The sequence below is a fragment of the Acipenser ruthenus genome, chromosome 60 (assembly GCF_902713425.1).
Source record: "Acipenser ruthenus chromosome 60, fAciRut3.2 maternal haplotype, whole genome shotgun sequence".
In the NCBI taxonomy this organism is placed as follows: Eukaryota; Metazoa; Chordata; class Actinopteri; order Acipenseriformes; family Acipenseridae; genus Acipenser; species Acipenser ruthenus.
Genome location: NC_081248.1, coordinates 1,214,716 through 1,231,019, shown reverse-complemented (window position 1 = coordinate 1,231,019; position 16,304 = coordinate 1,214,716). Strand labels below are relative to the sequence as shown.

At 40.6% G+C, this 16,304-nt stretch overlaps 1 protein-coding gene across 1 annotated transcript in view; it reads right to left on the bottom strand.

Annotated features, from left to right (window-relative positions):
• The window catches only part of LOC131725070 (Fc receptor-like protein 5), a 178,718-nt gene that overhangs the window by 145,052 nt on the left and 17,362 nt on the right, over window positions 1-16,304 (bottom strand). The window contains exon 5 of the mRNA XM_059018552.1: window positions 9,971-10,249. Coding sequence (XP_058874535.1) covers window positions 9,971-10,249 — 279 coding nt within the window. The remainder of the gene's footprint in view (window positions 1-9,970; window positions 10,250-16,304) is intronic.

Genomic DNA, 16,304 nt, shown 5'->3' with positions numbered 1-16,304 from the left:
TTTTTGTACCATCCACTGTCACAGGAATAACAAAACCCGTCTGCTGAAGTGACTGAGGTAATTGAACAGGCTTACCTGGTCGGCTGAGGTCACACTCCATCACGGGGCAATCCCGCGCGAGGTGTCCCACCTCCCGGCACGTCCAACACCGCAGTGGGCTAGTTTCTCGCCCTGGAGCCTCGGCAAGAGGTGGAAACACCGGAGCCATCAAAGGGGCTCGACGGTAAGGAAACCGTGCGAGACCCCGGTCCGACCCCGCAGCAGCCCGCGGGGAACCCCACGCTGCCCCGGTCCCCGGGCCGGGAGCTCGCACAGCCCCCCCCCGCCCAAAACCTTGTACACCCCTTCCCCCCAGTCCCTTCGCCCTATCCGGGGCCGGTGGAGCCAATGATGCCGCAGTGCTTCTCCCCGGCAGCCTGGCTGGCGTTGGTTCGGCTGCCCGGTACTGCTCTGCCAGGGCGACCGCCTGATCCATGGTGGCGGGTGCCTGCCGCTGTACCCACAGCCGTGGTTCCGGAGCTAGACACTCCAGAAAGCGCTCCACCACAATCACCTCCACCAGCCTCGCTTTCGTGGTCGCATCTGGCCGCAACCACCCCATGGCATACTCATTTAAACGATGCGCTATGGTTCTAGGGTGCTCCTCGGGCGGGAAGCGCTCCTCCCGAAACCTCCTCCGATAGCCCTCCGGTGTGGCCCCCACGCGATTCAGGATGGTAGCTTTTAGCGTGGGGTAGTCCATCATCCGGTCGGGAGACAGCGTCCTCGCTGCCGCTTGCGCCTCCCCCGTTAACTGGGGCAAGAGGTAACTGGCCCATTGGGCCTGATCCCACCCGGCAGAGGTCGCCAGCGCCTCGAACACCTCCAGGTAGGCTTCGGGTCGATCCTCTGCCGTCATCTTGGTTGGTCTCATCAACCGGGGGTCAGGTCCCGCCGGTCTAGCCGGCCCTTGCACCGCTGCCGTCAGGGTCTGGCGCAGGAGATTCATCATCTCCGCAAACTGGGAAGCATCCATGCTGGTGTGCACTGCTTGAAGGGGGCAGTGCCAGTGAACCCCACTTCTGACACCACGTGTGGAAGGGTGGTGGGTAATTCACTGACACAGGAGACAGAAATGAGGCTGAAAACACCGCACAGGTGCCCAGTTTTATTACAAACTTATTTTGGGTTCAGCCCGCAGAGGGCGCTGTTGTCGGTGGCCTGCCGTACCAACTATGGTAGCGACAGAGCCACCACTATACCGGAGCGGTACAGGGTACAGAAGTGAGAACAAAAAGAACACTAATCAAAAGGCAAAAGAAACAGAGAAAACAAAACACAGTAAACAAAACTACAAAATAAAAAGTGCTGCACTCGGCAGCTTCTCCCCAACCGTCGCTATCCGTACGGCCCGGGTCTCCGTCCTACTCTAGCGGCTCCCTCAGCCTGCTATCCACTTTGTCGGGGGCTGCCCAAGAGTTTTCTTTTCCCCCGCTACTGCTAAATCTTTCTTTCTTTTGGTTTTGTTTGTCTCGCCGGGATTTTTCGTCCGGGCTGATTTTTCTCCAGCGCTTCCGCACGCCGGCTTACGTCTCCGTGGGCAGCCCTGAGGGAACAGCAGAATGAAACTTATAGGGTCAGCAATCCCCCCAAGACCCGCCTCCCAGCCACTCAGAGAGAAGGAAAGTCCGCACACCCACTCTTTCCCCTCTCCGTGTCACTGCCATGACTGACAGGCAGATATTGACGAGCTGCTGCCCTCTCCCTGCAGCACTATGAACACGCCAGAAGAGTCAGCACAGATCTCCCCTGTTACACATGTATATTACATATAAGCTAGTTATATTGCACACTCTGGTTAATCATGTATATTGTGATCAGTGAAAAAAAAAGAACCTCCATACGTCTTTTAAATACACTGGCTGCTTCGTTGCCACCTATTGAGGATTTGCGATTGTGGTTTTATCAGTTTAGTCTTAATTATAACTATGAATGTAGTTATGAAATAAAAAAAATAACAGACGCCATATCAGTAAGTATTTTGGTCAGTACAGTATACCCATTCATACTACTTGAATCAGAGCCGATTTATCTGTAAATACAGCCCTATTAATACACCTTAATATAATTAAAATAAGTGGTAGAACGTAACTGACATATATCATATATTAAGACTGCGCCGGAATTATATTCATGGTAGCTTTAATAAAACAAATTTGTTCATAACTTTTACAAACTGCGTATAACTTCGAGACTTTGAATTTTCCCATTGACTTGTCAACACATTGTGGCGGTAGGTTTATACTAGAAACACATACAAAAAACAAACAGGCAGTATTGCAGGCAAAAGACGCGGCGTGCTAGTTTTTTAAATAAAATAAAAGGTTAAACAAACACTTTGCTCACAGAGCAAAAATAAAATATAAACAAAACACGAACACAATACACCACAGGTCCTTTAAGGTCAGGCTGGGCAGTAGCTTTGACGGTTCCTTTTTAAGTTTCATTTTTGTTGTCTTTCTTTTAGTTCTACTCTCCACTGTCACTGTCGTTCCTTCTCTGAACACCCCAGCACGAACTGGATGCGCTGGAGGTTATTATACAGGTGACCATTTCCCAATTAGCAACAATTTAAACAATTAACTAACTCGGGAGATGGCCACCTTCTGCACGAGTGTGTGTGTGTGTGTGTGCTGCATTTTTTTCCCCAGCGTTGATGCAGCTGCAACAGTTCTTCAAAAAATGTTTTCTTAGTTTACAATGTGTCTTTTTATACTGTAGTGTGTGTAAAATATTAGGCTTTCCAGTGTATTTACTGTGGTTTAAGTTACACCAGTTAGTGAAACTGATGGGCTAGACACCAGGGAAAAATGGCTGCTTTGAAAAATATTTTTTCTAAGACTGTACTCACGTTTCCATGTTAACAGCTGCCCCTAGTGGTGGGAATGTGTCATTTCAGGGTGAAAAATTGGTGAAACTGGCATGTCACCCATATTGATTGGCTCATGACGGTCATGTTTATTGATGTAGGAACTTTTCCTCACTATTTTTTTTAGAAGACAATACAAAGATAACGTATAACCAAGATTCACATCAATCGGTCAAAGGGCTCATGAGGAGTTGTTGTTTAAGAATTTTACGCATAATCCAACATAGCTGCCACACCATGTGACCGATCCATTTTTCCTTAAGTAGAAAAAATCGTGGACATGAGCGCACCATGTACAAAATTTTTCACAGCTTTACTATTTACCGTTCATGAGAAGAAGACTTTTGAATATTGTCCAAACTTTTCATCCAAGATGGCTGCCACACCATGTGACCAAAGGCCGCCATATTGACCACGAGACAACATCACATATTCCTCAACATCCATGTCAAATATCGTGTGTTTTGGTGCAGCCGATAAGAAGTTATAGGCAGTTTTATAGCCAGTTGCGTATGTTGATGATGTCATGCAGCGTGGACGCCATGATTTTCACAGTAGCAACTTCCCTTGAACAAGCGTAACAGATGACCATACTGAGATGTTTTATTCCAATTTTTGTTTCAAATCGGATAAGCGGTTTCAGAGAAGATGTTTGAATTTTGATGATTTTATATTTTTATGGTAATTTTATGTCATTAATCAATGTGGTTGCCAAACCACAGAACCAATCAGCTTCATATTAACAACAGTTAATCATGGACTATCCCTCAACATGTATAGCAATTTTCAGAACTCTGCAGTAACCGGTTTCCGATACATAGGTGTTTTAACAAATTCCGCAAAATCCAATATGGCTGCCAAACCATGTGACTTGCACAAATTTGCTGAATATCACCGACTATCATCCATAGGCATCTACCAATGTACCGAATTTCGTGAGTTTTGGAGCATGATTTGGCAGAAAAAAAAAAATAATAATCCTAACAAAAACAATAGGCTTCCCCAGCCTATGGCTTGGAAGCCTAATAATAATCCTCACAAAAACAATAGGCTTCCCCAGCCTACGGCTTGGAAGCCTAATAATAATAATAATAATAATAATAATAATAATAATCCTAACAAAAACAATAGGCTTCCCCAGCCTACGGCTTGGAAGCCTAATTAATTTTAAAGGAGTTGCCGGGACTTTTAAAATATATTATTCACTTAAAGATAAGAGTTGCCAAAACAGACCAAATGTTTAGATTTAAGTCTTGATTGAAGTCTTCTGACACACGAAGCGGAGGAAAAGTTCTCTAAAAGTCGAGGCAGAACTCCAGTCTGAGAGTGATGGAGACGAATATAATATTAGTGGGTACACACTATATAGGAAAGACAGGCAGGACAGAAGAGGTGGAGGGGTAGCGCTACACATAAGAAATAGTCTTGACGCCCAGGTGTTAAATCTGGACAAAGAAAACAATGCAGAATCAATATGGGTCAGAATAATGGACACAAATTCAAAGGGCATAATAATAGGAGCATGCCATAGACTGCCAAATTCAGACGCTGAGCAAAATAATCTGTTTTACAATGACATTCGAAATGCGTGTAGAAAAGGAGAAGCCATACTAATGGGGGATTTCAACTTCCCCCATATAAAATGGGAAAACCCGATGGGGGGCACGACGGACGAAATTAAAATGGTGGAAATGACAAATGACTGCTTCCTAACGCAATTTGTCAAGGCACCGACTAGAGGGGAGGCATGCCTTGACTTAGTCTTTTCAAATAATGAAGACAGAATAACTAAAACAGAAGTCAGAGAGCCATTGGCAAACTCAGACCACAACATGGTCTCATTTGAAATATGTTTTAAAACCCCAAAAGTAATGACTAAAGCTAAGGTTTACAATTTTAGAAAAGCAAACTACAGAGGTATGAAACAGAGACTAATAGAAGTAGATTGGAATAAAATAGAGAAAACATCCACAGAAAAAGGATGGCTGTTTTTTAAAAATGTAGTACTAGAGGCACAAAACAATTACATCCCAAAAGTAGACAAATCTAAATCTAAAACAAAATGGCCAAAATGGTTTAATAGATCAATTAAAAAAAATATTCAGCGAAAAAAGGCACTTTACAGAGCATTTAAAAGGGACCAAAAACAAAGCACACAGAAAGAGTACTTGGAACTGCAAACAAGTCAAAAAGGAAGTTAGAAAGACCAAGAGAGAGATAGAAATCAATATTGCTAAGGGGGCTAAAACCAATTCCAAAATATTCTTCCAATATTATAACAGCAAGAGAACATTCAAAGAGGAGGTTAAATGTCTAAGAGACACAAATGGCAAACTGGAAAATAGCAAACATAATACCGATCCACAAAAAGGGAGACAAAACCGAACCAGATAACTACAGACCAATAAGCCTGACTTCTATTATATGTAGACTTATGGAAACTATAATAAGATCCAAAATGGAAAATTACCTATATGGTAACAATATCCTGGGAGACAGCCAGCATGGTTTTAGGAAAGGGAGATCGTGTCTAACTAACCTACTTGACTTTTTTGAGGATGCAACATTGAAAATGGATAACTGCAAAGCATATGACATGGTTTATTTAGATTTCCAGAAAGCTTTTGACAAAGTCCCGCATAAAAGATTAATTCTCAAACTGAACACAGTAGGGATTCAAGGAAATGCATGGAGCGAGGTAACCAGTGATGTACCACAGGGATCAGTTTTAGGTCCTCTGCTATTCCTAATCTACATTAATGATTTAGATTCTGGTATAGTAAGCAAACTCATTAAATTTGCAGACGACACAAAAATAGGAGGAGTGGCAAACACTGTTGAAGCAGCAAAGGTCATTCAAAATGATCTAGACAGCATTCAGAATTGGGCAGACACATGGCAAATGAAATTTAATAAAGTGTAAAGTATTGCATGCAGGCAATAAAAATGTGCATTATAAATATCATATGGGAGATAGTGAAATTGAAGAAGGGAACTATGAAAAAGACCTAGGAGTTTATGTTGACTCAGAAATGTCTTCATCTAGACAATGTATCCAAGCATCTTGTTAGCTATAAAAAGGCTTGGAACAAGATGCTTGGATATATTGTGAGAAGTGTTGAATTTAAATCAAGGGAAGTAATGTTAAAACTCTACAATGCATTAGTAAGACCTCACCTAGAATATTGTGTTCAGTTCTGGTCACCTTGTTACAAAAAGGATATTGCTGCTCTAGAAAGAGTGCAAAGAAGAGCAACCAGAATTATCCCAGGTTTAAAAGGCATGTCGTATGTAGACAGGCTAAAAGAATTGAATCTATTCAGTCTTGAACAAAGAAGACTACGTGGCGATCTGATTCAAACGTTCAAAATCCTAAAAGGTATAGACAATGTCGACACAGGGGACTTCTTTGACTTGAAAAAAGAAACAAGGACCAGGGGTCACAAATGGAGATTAGATAAAGGGGCATTCAGAACAGAAAATAGGAGGCACTTTTTTACACAGAGAATTGTGAGGGTCTGGAACCAACTCCCCAGTAATGTTGTTGAAGCTGACACCCTGGGATCCTTCAAGAAGCTGCTTGATGAGATTCTGGGATCAATAAGCTACTAACAACCAAACGAGCAAGATGGGCTGAATGGCCTCCTCTCGTTTGTAAACTTTCTTATGTTCTTATGTTCTTATATCTGAATATATATCTTTGGGTAAACCGAAGGATGCACATTAATACAACCTATTCAAAAAGCTTTAACTCATGACCATTAACTCATTGATAAATTCAATAAAGTGGAATTGGAATTAATTAAATTAAACAGAATGCTTCATATTCACAATCTGGGTTAATAAAATCATTAGAAAAATGTATAACTGCCTGTTGAAATATGAAAACACTCATATGGTCAGTGTAACTGTCTATGAAGAGTCTGTATTAAGCTGAGTAAACTCACCAGACACAGTTAGTATTACTTTATCACTGAGCTGTGAGTAGAGTGGCTGATCTCCTCTTTGTCCTCGACAGCAGTACTGGCCCTGGTCAGATACAGCAGCTGCAGTGATTGTGTAGCTGTCAACCGTTATACTGCGGACAGCAGTCTGGGGCACTGGAGTGTCCTCACTGTCTTTGTACCAGAGATATTTCCAGCCAGCAGAACCCCCCTCAACCCCACACCTCAGAGTGACTGCCTCCCCGGTGAATATCTCTGGGAATGGAGGCTCCAGGGTGATTGTAGGCTGGAGCAGCTCTGGAGTAATATAAAGATTATATAATTAGTGTGCACCTTTCCCTTTCAGAGCATAAGTAGCAACACTTAAATCACGTAAATACTAGCTGACAGATCAACACCAACGTTTTTTTTTATTATAAAATTTGACCCACCAAGAAACTTTCAATCCAACAGCTTTTCAATAGAGTTCCAGACTTTTGTTGTATGCCAGTTTGTTTTATTTATTTCTGAAGTTATTGCAGTAACCTTGGGATCACACAGTTCTCTCTCTTTCTTTATCTCTGTTTTGACTCACACAGCTACCAAAACATTTACAAGCAATGGAGGCTCCTTAGAGGAGGCAAGGGAGGCAGAGCCTCATCAACTTAACAAATAAACAAATATATATATATAACTTTAACCACCCCAGAAGTGGTATATATCATTGGAACCGCACGCCCCGAATTGGTTTATACTGCTTAAATGTCCATCTTTGTTTTCTTCTATATCATTCAGCTGGTCCTCATCTACTGTTATGTGTTTACTCTTGCTGGTGCACTTATTTTATTTTTTCAGGTGCACTGCAGTCTTCACTCAGAAAGCTGGTCTTGTACCAGTTATGTGGAGTTTCATCCCTAAATATATTAAAGGAAATAGGTGAAATGCCACTCATTTTTGGCTGTGGTTTTGTGACTAATAACAAATAAAACGTCAGTTTGTCATGGAATTTAGAATGCAGTGGTGCGGAGTGATTTATTCAGTGTGAAGCGGCTCATTAGTATGCAAGCCGTGCTATACGCTATATATACACACGGTCATGTGATGCTGTTTATCCAATCAGAGGTTGTTATTTTTCCAAGCCGTGTTATATATATATATATATATATATATATGTATATATATATATATATATATACCATTATAATATAATCAATTTCAATAAAATAAAATACTTTTAGTGGCTAAAATGTAAAAAAAAAAAATATTTAAACCTAAACTCAAGATTCAGCATTCCTAAATGACAGCAATTCTGGCTGCTGAGAGACATGTGCTTACAGTACTAGCAGTCCCTCCCTTCTCCCATTAAACACAGTGTTAGCAGTGGCAGATCACGTGATCTAAGCACGGGTTTTAATTGGAGGAGTTACCCGACCCACATCCTCCCGCCCCCTCTTGGCTAAAAAACTAAACAAAATGTTGCTGGTTGTTGCTATGGTAACTTAAGACAAGACGCAAAGTACTGTGTGTTTTTTTCACTGTAAGCAATGTTACCTCACTATATAGTAACAGCCTTTCAGAATTTCAACAAGGACTTTTACAACTGGAAAATCAAATTTAAAGTTGCAAGTAAGTCAGTTAGCTCCCCGTTGTAGGTTTTTTTTTTATTTTTTATTTTTTTACTGTAATGACCGATGACAAATACAGAGAAACAAAAAACAATAATTTGTTTTGTTGTAGTGGAAAAAGAAAAAACTGTGTTTCTTTATCTTAAACAACCCATTTTTAAAACCTGTTAACAATACTATTTTTTCAGTACAATTCAATAAAAAACGGACTCTTACTCAAAAGCAGACTAACTCAAACCGAATGGAAGAAACAGAAGCCTGTACTAGAGTGTGGCAAAGTGCCCGCCCCTGTGTGTATTTTGTGTGTTATGTGTTGTATGTTGCGTGTGTTAATGTTGGTGTATAGACTGGTACACGGGATATAAACGGGTCTGTGTTTCACGTGTGTTTAAAGTGTATAATTATATTTAGGCACGAGGATGGCACATCACTTCACGTGCAGATAAAATGTGTATAATGTGTGGCACGGGGTTGCACGTAATGAATTCACGTGCTGGGATTCAAGTGAATAATTAATTAGTAATTGAATCCCAGCACAAACAGTATAAATAGATGCACGTTTAGTCACTCGTGGTTGGGTGTTCGGAAGAGGAGAACGGGTGAGAGAGAGAAGGAGAAAGAAAAGCGAAATAAAAACGTAATAAAAACGTAAATAGTGTTTGTTCTCACCGTGTTTGTTTGTCTCCGTGCACCGTTTGTTAAGTGTTAGTTCGTTTTGTCTGTATTTATTTTGGCTTAAAGTGCCGTGTCCTGTTTTGTATTCCGTTGTTTAAACCTTTTATTTTGTTATTAAACGCTGAGTGCAGCCATTGCACTCGGCTCATCATCACAACCACCGTCTCTGTGTATTCCTTTCTGGTCTGACGCCACCCACTCTGGCCGTCTTTGTGACATAGAGTTACACTTTTGTGTTGTTCGCTGCGCCTGCGGTGTACATAAGTTCAAATAAATCAACTTAATTACATTTTTTAAAACGGTAAAAACTGAAATCAGAAAATAATAAAAGTGATTTCATTGGGCCCTAACTTATTTATGAATGTGTTTTTACTTTAACTCCCTGTCAATGTTAATTTGTTAATAAAGCTGAAAATCATGTTAGAAATCACAGTAAAAATCCCAATTTCTGTAAGGCTAATAATACTGAACAAGAGATTACTGATGACCTTAGAATGCTATGGGTAAGGGGAAAAATAGATACATTGCACATTATGTGAAGAAAAGTTTTAATAATCCCCCCCCTCCCCCCTCCCCCCTCCCCTGTACTTGTGCCTCCCCTGTACTTGTGCCTCCCCTGTACTTGTGTCCACTGACTCAGAGGTCACCAGCAGCCACTGTTTACATGAGCAACTAATAATGTCAGTGGGCAGCGTTAAAATTTTACACCAGCAATGGCATTAAACATCCAGGTTGCAATAAAAGAGGAAGTAAATTCTGAATATGTTAAATCTGAACCACAGGCACACCCATCATTTTTTTTCATTATAACTCTTTAACCCTTCTCTAAAATGACTCACCTTTCAGAGAAAGCCTCACAGAATCACTCCTTTTATTCAGCCCCGTCCCTGCTGCCTCAACCTCACACTGGTAGCTCCCTGTGTCTCTCAGCCCTGCCGCTGGGATTGAGTGCTGATCCTGTGATCCAGCTCCAATCAGATTCCCATTGTCTTTGATATAGCGGTACTGCAGCTGTGTGCCCTGTTTATTTATCTGAACCCCACACTGCAGAGTCACAGCCTCTCCCTCCCACTCTGGACTCACAGGGGTGAATGTCAGAGTGGGTTTCCTAAACAGCTCTGGAGAAACACAAGAAAATACAATCATACATACAGTACATGAACTAAAACAGAGTAAAAAAAAAGTTAAGTATGGATTTGGTGAACAAGGTCCTCCATCGGGTTGCTAAACAGCTCTGTGGAAACACAGAAACTGTAGTCAGGTGTGGTTTCTGGTATGTGGCGTTTTCAACAAATGTGTATTTGTTCACAATATCACTATTTAATCTTGGTAATGTTTATAATGCATATTTATATTTTAGTTTGTTTAGTTGGTAATATACTGTATGATTGCACTTGTGTGTGGTGTGTAGAGGGGCTGCACTGCACTGTTAATCCTAATTGATTGCCTAATTGACTATTGATTAAGTGGTTTAAAATAGTTTAATTGTCTTCATTGAATCCTACATAAACCGGCTGTGTCCAATCACTGGAAAAGAGGAGACTTTGCAGAGTGGTTTGGTTTGGTCATGCAGCTGGCGGCTCTGCAGGTTTGACCCAGATGGTTTCTTCCCTCTTCGGATCGAGATTGTGGTCCGCATGTGTATAGCTTTTAAAAAGTTTGTATTCAGGGCAGTTTGGAGACTGACTGTAATTGTTTCCAGTCTGAATTAGCTTAGTACTTGATATTGATGCTTTGTCAGAGGACAAAATTAGCTGACAACTGTTTACTGCTAGTTGATTGCCACACATCCATTAAGTTTTAGAGTGAAGTATTGACATCTCATTTTATTTCTCTCTCTATCCCTCTCTCTCTCTCCTGCTCATTTTGTATACAGGGCTTTCAACAGGAAAGTAAATATCTCTGCAGTAGTGAACTTTGGGTGGATTTGTGGACATACCCAGTTGAGCCCTTGTTCAATACTTGATGTTGCTAGTTGCCTGATATTAATTAGACTAACTTAATAATACTGGTTTGATGTTGCCTATGATTGTATTTGCTACCTAAATTGCCTGCCTACATTATATACTGTAATAGAGATTTGAGAGTGCATTTATTTATCTAACTACATTGTGTTGATAATTCTATATTTAAATCCCAGCCATTCAAATTAAATATATACTTATTGTATTTAAGGTTACTTATAGAGTTGGCATAGTAAGTGTGTATGAAATTCTTTCTGGATAGCCTTCTCATTTATAGGAGTGACTGTCTGGCTACCTAGTGAACAGACAGAGATGCTTTTAATAACGGCGCCCTTCTGTTGTCAGGAAGACGGCCTGACATCCTGGATGAGCACTACATAGGGAAATAGTTCTGAGAATGGCGGTGACTTTGTCATGGTGAGCCACTTCCTGAATGGAACTGAACTGGAGGGAGAAGGGGTGGTGGAGATCCGTCCTCCCTCAGTGCACCATGGCTGGTTACAAGATGCTTGGTGGGGGGACCTCGCTAGGTGTAGGTGGTAAGAAGGCTGTGGATGCTGCTCCCTAGGGGGGAACGAGAGGCAGTGGCATGAGACACACCTTCCCAGCATATCCACAGACAGCCTGCCACAAAAATAGTGGGGGACAGATTCCAACCCCAGCTGCAGTTGGTTAAAGGTCGTGAAGAAAAGTTTGGTGACTTGGTGATATTAAAGCATCTCTGCCACCTGCTGATCTGCAATGTGAATTATTGATTTTGTTAGAGGGTGCTTATCAAAGACGATGGAGATTTTAGTGGCAGAGCTTAAAATGGCAAACATTTGTATGGGATGGCTTGTGTTTTATTTTTCAGGTGATTACGGCACAAGAAGAGAAGGTGATGCCTCTTGATATGGTGGGACAGAAGACTGTACTTCCCTAGATTGTAACAGACAGAAGACCACGGAAAAAGATATTGAGAAGATGGGGAGAGACAGGCCCTCCCGAATTCCTGAGCCTGGAATAGGCCTCTGAATAAATAAGAGATAGCAAGCCTGGAGGCACCTGCTTCTCATTTGACCTGTCGGTACAGGTCAAATTTACAACAAGATTTCCTATATACTGAGCGAGACGGGGTTTGTCTGACCAGGAATACAGAAAAACTCTACTGTAGGTCAGCCCTCTGACGCAAGTGGAACCACAGACGATTTACTCATACCCTGCATCGACTGCAAGACAAAAATTGAGTATTCCCAGTTCAACTGAAAGAGATTTCACAGAATCTTGTGGCAAACATGACATATCGATACTGTACGTTTAACAGAGAACCACTTGCGTATAAAAGCTGAACAATTAGCTTGTTGAGGAGGCTTGCTGGAGGTCACTACGGGTGCTGTATGGAGGTTGGCGGTTCCTGTTTGCTATGCAGTCTGGGATGGAAGGCATTGTGTGATGTCATCAGGAAGTTTGGAGCTGAGGGCTGTGACTGTGTTGGTGTGTTTGAACGAAACAATTTGAAAGGGAAAAGTTTTCTGTATTATCAGCGGCTGCATGAGGAAAACGTTAACTAAACTACTTGCCAAGTATTTGGAACAAACTACGTGCCGGAGGCCAGATGAACAAACAAGGTTAACTAACCTGTTTGTTCCAGCGGAACAGGTCGTACAGCTTTGAAATTAGGTAGTTTGGTTTTAGGTCATTGAAAGGATTCCCGCATCGTTGTTTCGATTGCTAAAGGGAAATTGACATTTTTGTGACTGGTTAAATATCCAATACAGTCCCTGTAAGGAAGAGAAAATAATTCGAATATAACTGACTTGCAGCATATTAAATGAACATTACTCTGTCTATCAGAACTGCTATAGTATTACCGCCAAGCCTTGTGTGTTACAGACTCGTGTGTTATTTTCCTTACTTTATTATTTTTCTTCTATTTATTTATTTGTTTTGTTTTGACCAGTAAATAATTTTAAATATTGCTTTATAGTATACTGGTGTGTTTTGTTTCTGTCTTATTTTAGTAAATTGTTAATTAACTTTTGCTTTGTTGATTAGTTGTTGGGTATGTATATTGCGTTGTGTGTGTTCGCTGAGACTATTGAAACCCGGCTTGCAGTTTAATAGTGTATATTGGCTCGTGAGGGTTTATTCCCGCAACCACTGGCGTTGATTACTAAAGAGGTGTCTTTGGTAACACGATGGTAAAATTAGTTTGTCTCTTGGAAGGACCGTATTTAAAGCAGGTTTCCAATAGGGATGAAAAGCTTTTCATTGTCTTGTACTGTTTGTTACTACCATAGCAATTAACAGTTATTTTTGTTTTATGTTTGGTTAATTAATATTTTGTTCTGTACATGTTTTGTTTCTTGTTTTTTTATTTTTGCTTGTAATTTGGTTTCATTATTTTAGGTAAATGGACTTAAAGCTGGAGCCATCTAAATATATATATATATTTTACCTCATAAGCAACTTGTTTGGTTATTCAATTAATTAATAGTCCCCTTTTACTCTGGTTGACTATATAGGACTTGAATAGGATAATGGGTTTTCTGGTCCTGGTAATGTGGTTAAGTTAAATAATTTGATAGGATATTTATTACTATCTGGCACCCTAGAGCTTGACGCCGTTACATAAGTGGCACCCCAGATGGGACAGAGCTAATTAGTACTGGACTAATTGGGATATAATTAATTGGAGCTGATAATTGGGTGATTGTTTTAGAGGGAAAAAAATGGCTAATGTTTTTGAATTGAGTGATGATCAGTTAATGCCTACAGCTGATATGTCCTTGCTAGATTTTGAAACTGAGGGTGTTTGTTCGCCTCAAGAATATCCTCCTTTAAGGCCATTGCCTACACCATTGGGTTTACGATCAGGAGATCTAGATATATGGGTGTTGGCGCAGTCAGTGGAAATAAGTAGACAGATGGTAAATGAATTGCAAACCATTGTGCAGGAAAACTCAAGAAAACAACTAGCTATGGAAAAAGAATTGGTTGATCTTAAACAGGAGCAAGGGTTTATTATTGAAAGCATTGAGGGTTTAAAGCAATATATACCATGTGTTATTGAAACATCAGTAAATGAGTTGTCTGATGCTGTCACTAAAAGTCTCAATGGTGTAATTAAGCATTTAAGGGAAGAATGTAGGGCTAATATAGAAGGTGTGAAGGAACTGATTTTAAATTTGCAAACGCAGAATAAGCTTGAGAATCGTGTGGCAGATGAACGGGATTTGTTGGTTTGTCGGACAGTACAGGAAGTGAAGCAATTGGAAGAGTGTTCTGAGATCTTAACAAAACGTGTGAGGGTTTTGGAAGCAAACCATAAGAAAGGGGGTGTTGGTTTGTCATTGGAAAGTAATGCACAAGTGAGAGGAGAAACTGGTGTAACTGCAGTTAAGTTGCCTGTTAAAATTAATTTTCCATCCTTTGGAAGAGTGCATGATGAAAGTGATCCTGTGAAATATTTAGCCAAATGTAGTGATTTTCTTGCCCTGCGTCCTATGTCTGATTATGAAATACTGGCCACAGTGAATAATGTTTTACATGGCATAGCCCGTGATTGGTGGGAGATTGCTAGAGAGCAAGTTATTAGTTGGGCAGATTTTAAGGAGAAGTTTATGTCTGCATTTCTTTCAGATGATTATGAAGATGAATTGGAGGAGCGAATGAAAACTCGAGTGCAGGGATCAACAGAATCGGTACAGAATTATGCATATAGTTTTCGTGCTTTGTGTAGAAGGTGGAAATCTTCAATTCAAGAGACGGAGGTTGTAAAACTCATGTTAAAAAATATGAATCCTAAATATGTTAGTCATTTGAGAGGTAGAGTTAATACAGTAGAGGAGCTTGTGCAGTTAGGAAGACAAATTGAGAAGGATCTGGCTGCTCAATCAGAGTTTGAAGGGCGCCAGACCTATGGTGGTAATAAAGAAAGGGTATATAAAGGGCAGCAAGTTACCCCAGTGGCGAGCAAGGCTAGTGTACTTTGTTGGAGGTGTAAACAGGAACATTTACCAAAACAATGCCCATTGTTTAAAAAAGAAGGCTACAAACCTAAAGTTGGTGTAGTAACAACTGCAAAAGGAGAAGAGGTGACGGATGTCATTAATCCTAAAGGGCAGATTGGAAAATCCAACAAAGAAAAGAAAATCCCACCCAATGTCTTGCAACAATTGATAGTTTCTGTTGGCATTAGACAGTGGGAAGGTAAGGGATTGTTAGATACTGGTGCTTCGTGTACTTTATTGCATGAGGATTTGTGGAAAAAAATGTGTGTGTCCAATGAGAAGTTGCAACCTTGGAAAGGAGGTACTTTGTTTTTAGCTAATGGTGACCCAAGTTGTCCATTAGGTTCTGCTAATCTAGAAGTTAATTTTCATGGAGTAACAGTTGCAATGCCAGTAGCAGTGGTGTCTGGGAATGGGTTGGCTTTTGCGCTGATTTTGGGTTTAGATTTTATTACGTCAACTGGAATGTTGATAGATGTAAAAAACCTTTACTATGTTATGCAGAAAGAGAAATTCCCTTTTCAACCAGGTTTTGCACATTTAAATACTTGGCATACATGTGAATCTACCACTAATACTTTTGTGTATACCAAGATTAATCCAGTAGTTGCAGTAGAGTTAAAATCAGAAATGTCTGTGGAAGAAAAGCGTAAACTGTATGTGAAGGAGGCTTTGTCTCGAATGGATACTGTATTTGAGTGTGAAAAAGAAATGGCTGATGTGATGGAAGTGTATTTGGGTGTTTGTACCCCAAAACTTGGAAAGACTGCAGTGTTATCTCATAAGATCCATGTTAGGGAAGGTCCTGCAATCAAACAACGGTCATATCCAATGTCTGCAGGAAAGCAACAAATGGTGAAAGAGCATTTGGATGATATGCTAGATAAGGGAATAATTGAACCTTCATATTCTCCATGGAGTTCCCCTGTAGTACTTGTCCCTAAGAAAGATGGCTCCCAAAGATTTTGTGTAGATTATCGTAAATTAAATGCCCAAACAATAACTGATGCTTATCCTATGCCTACAATTAATGATATGTTAACTTCGTTGTCTGGTTCACAAGTGTTTTCTACAATTGACTTGAATAGTGGTTATTGGCAAGTCCAAATGGATGAGACTTGCAAACCATTGACAGCATTTGTAACAAACTATGGCTTGTATCAATTTAAGGTCATGCCTTTTGGCCTTAAAAATGCTCCAGCATCTTTTCAACGCTT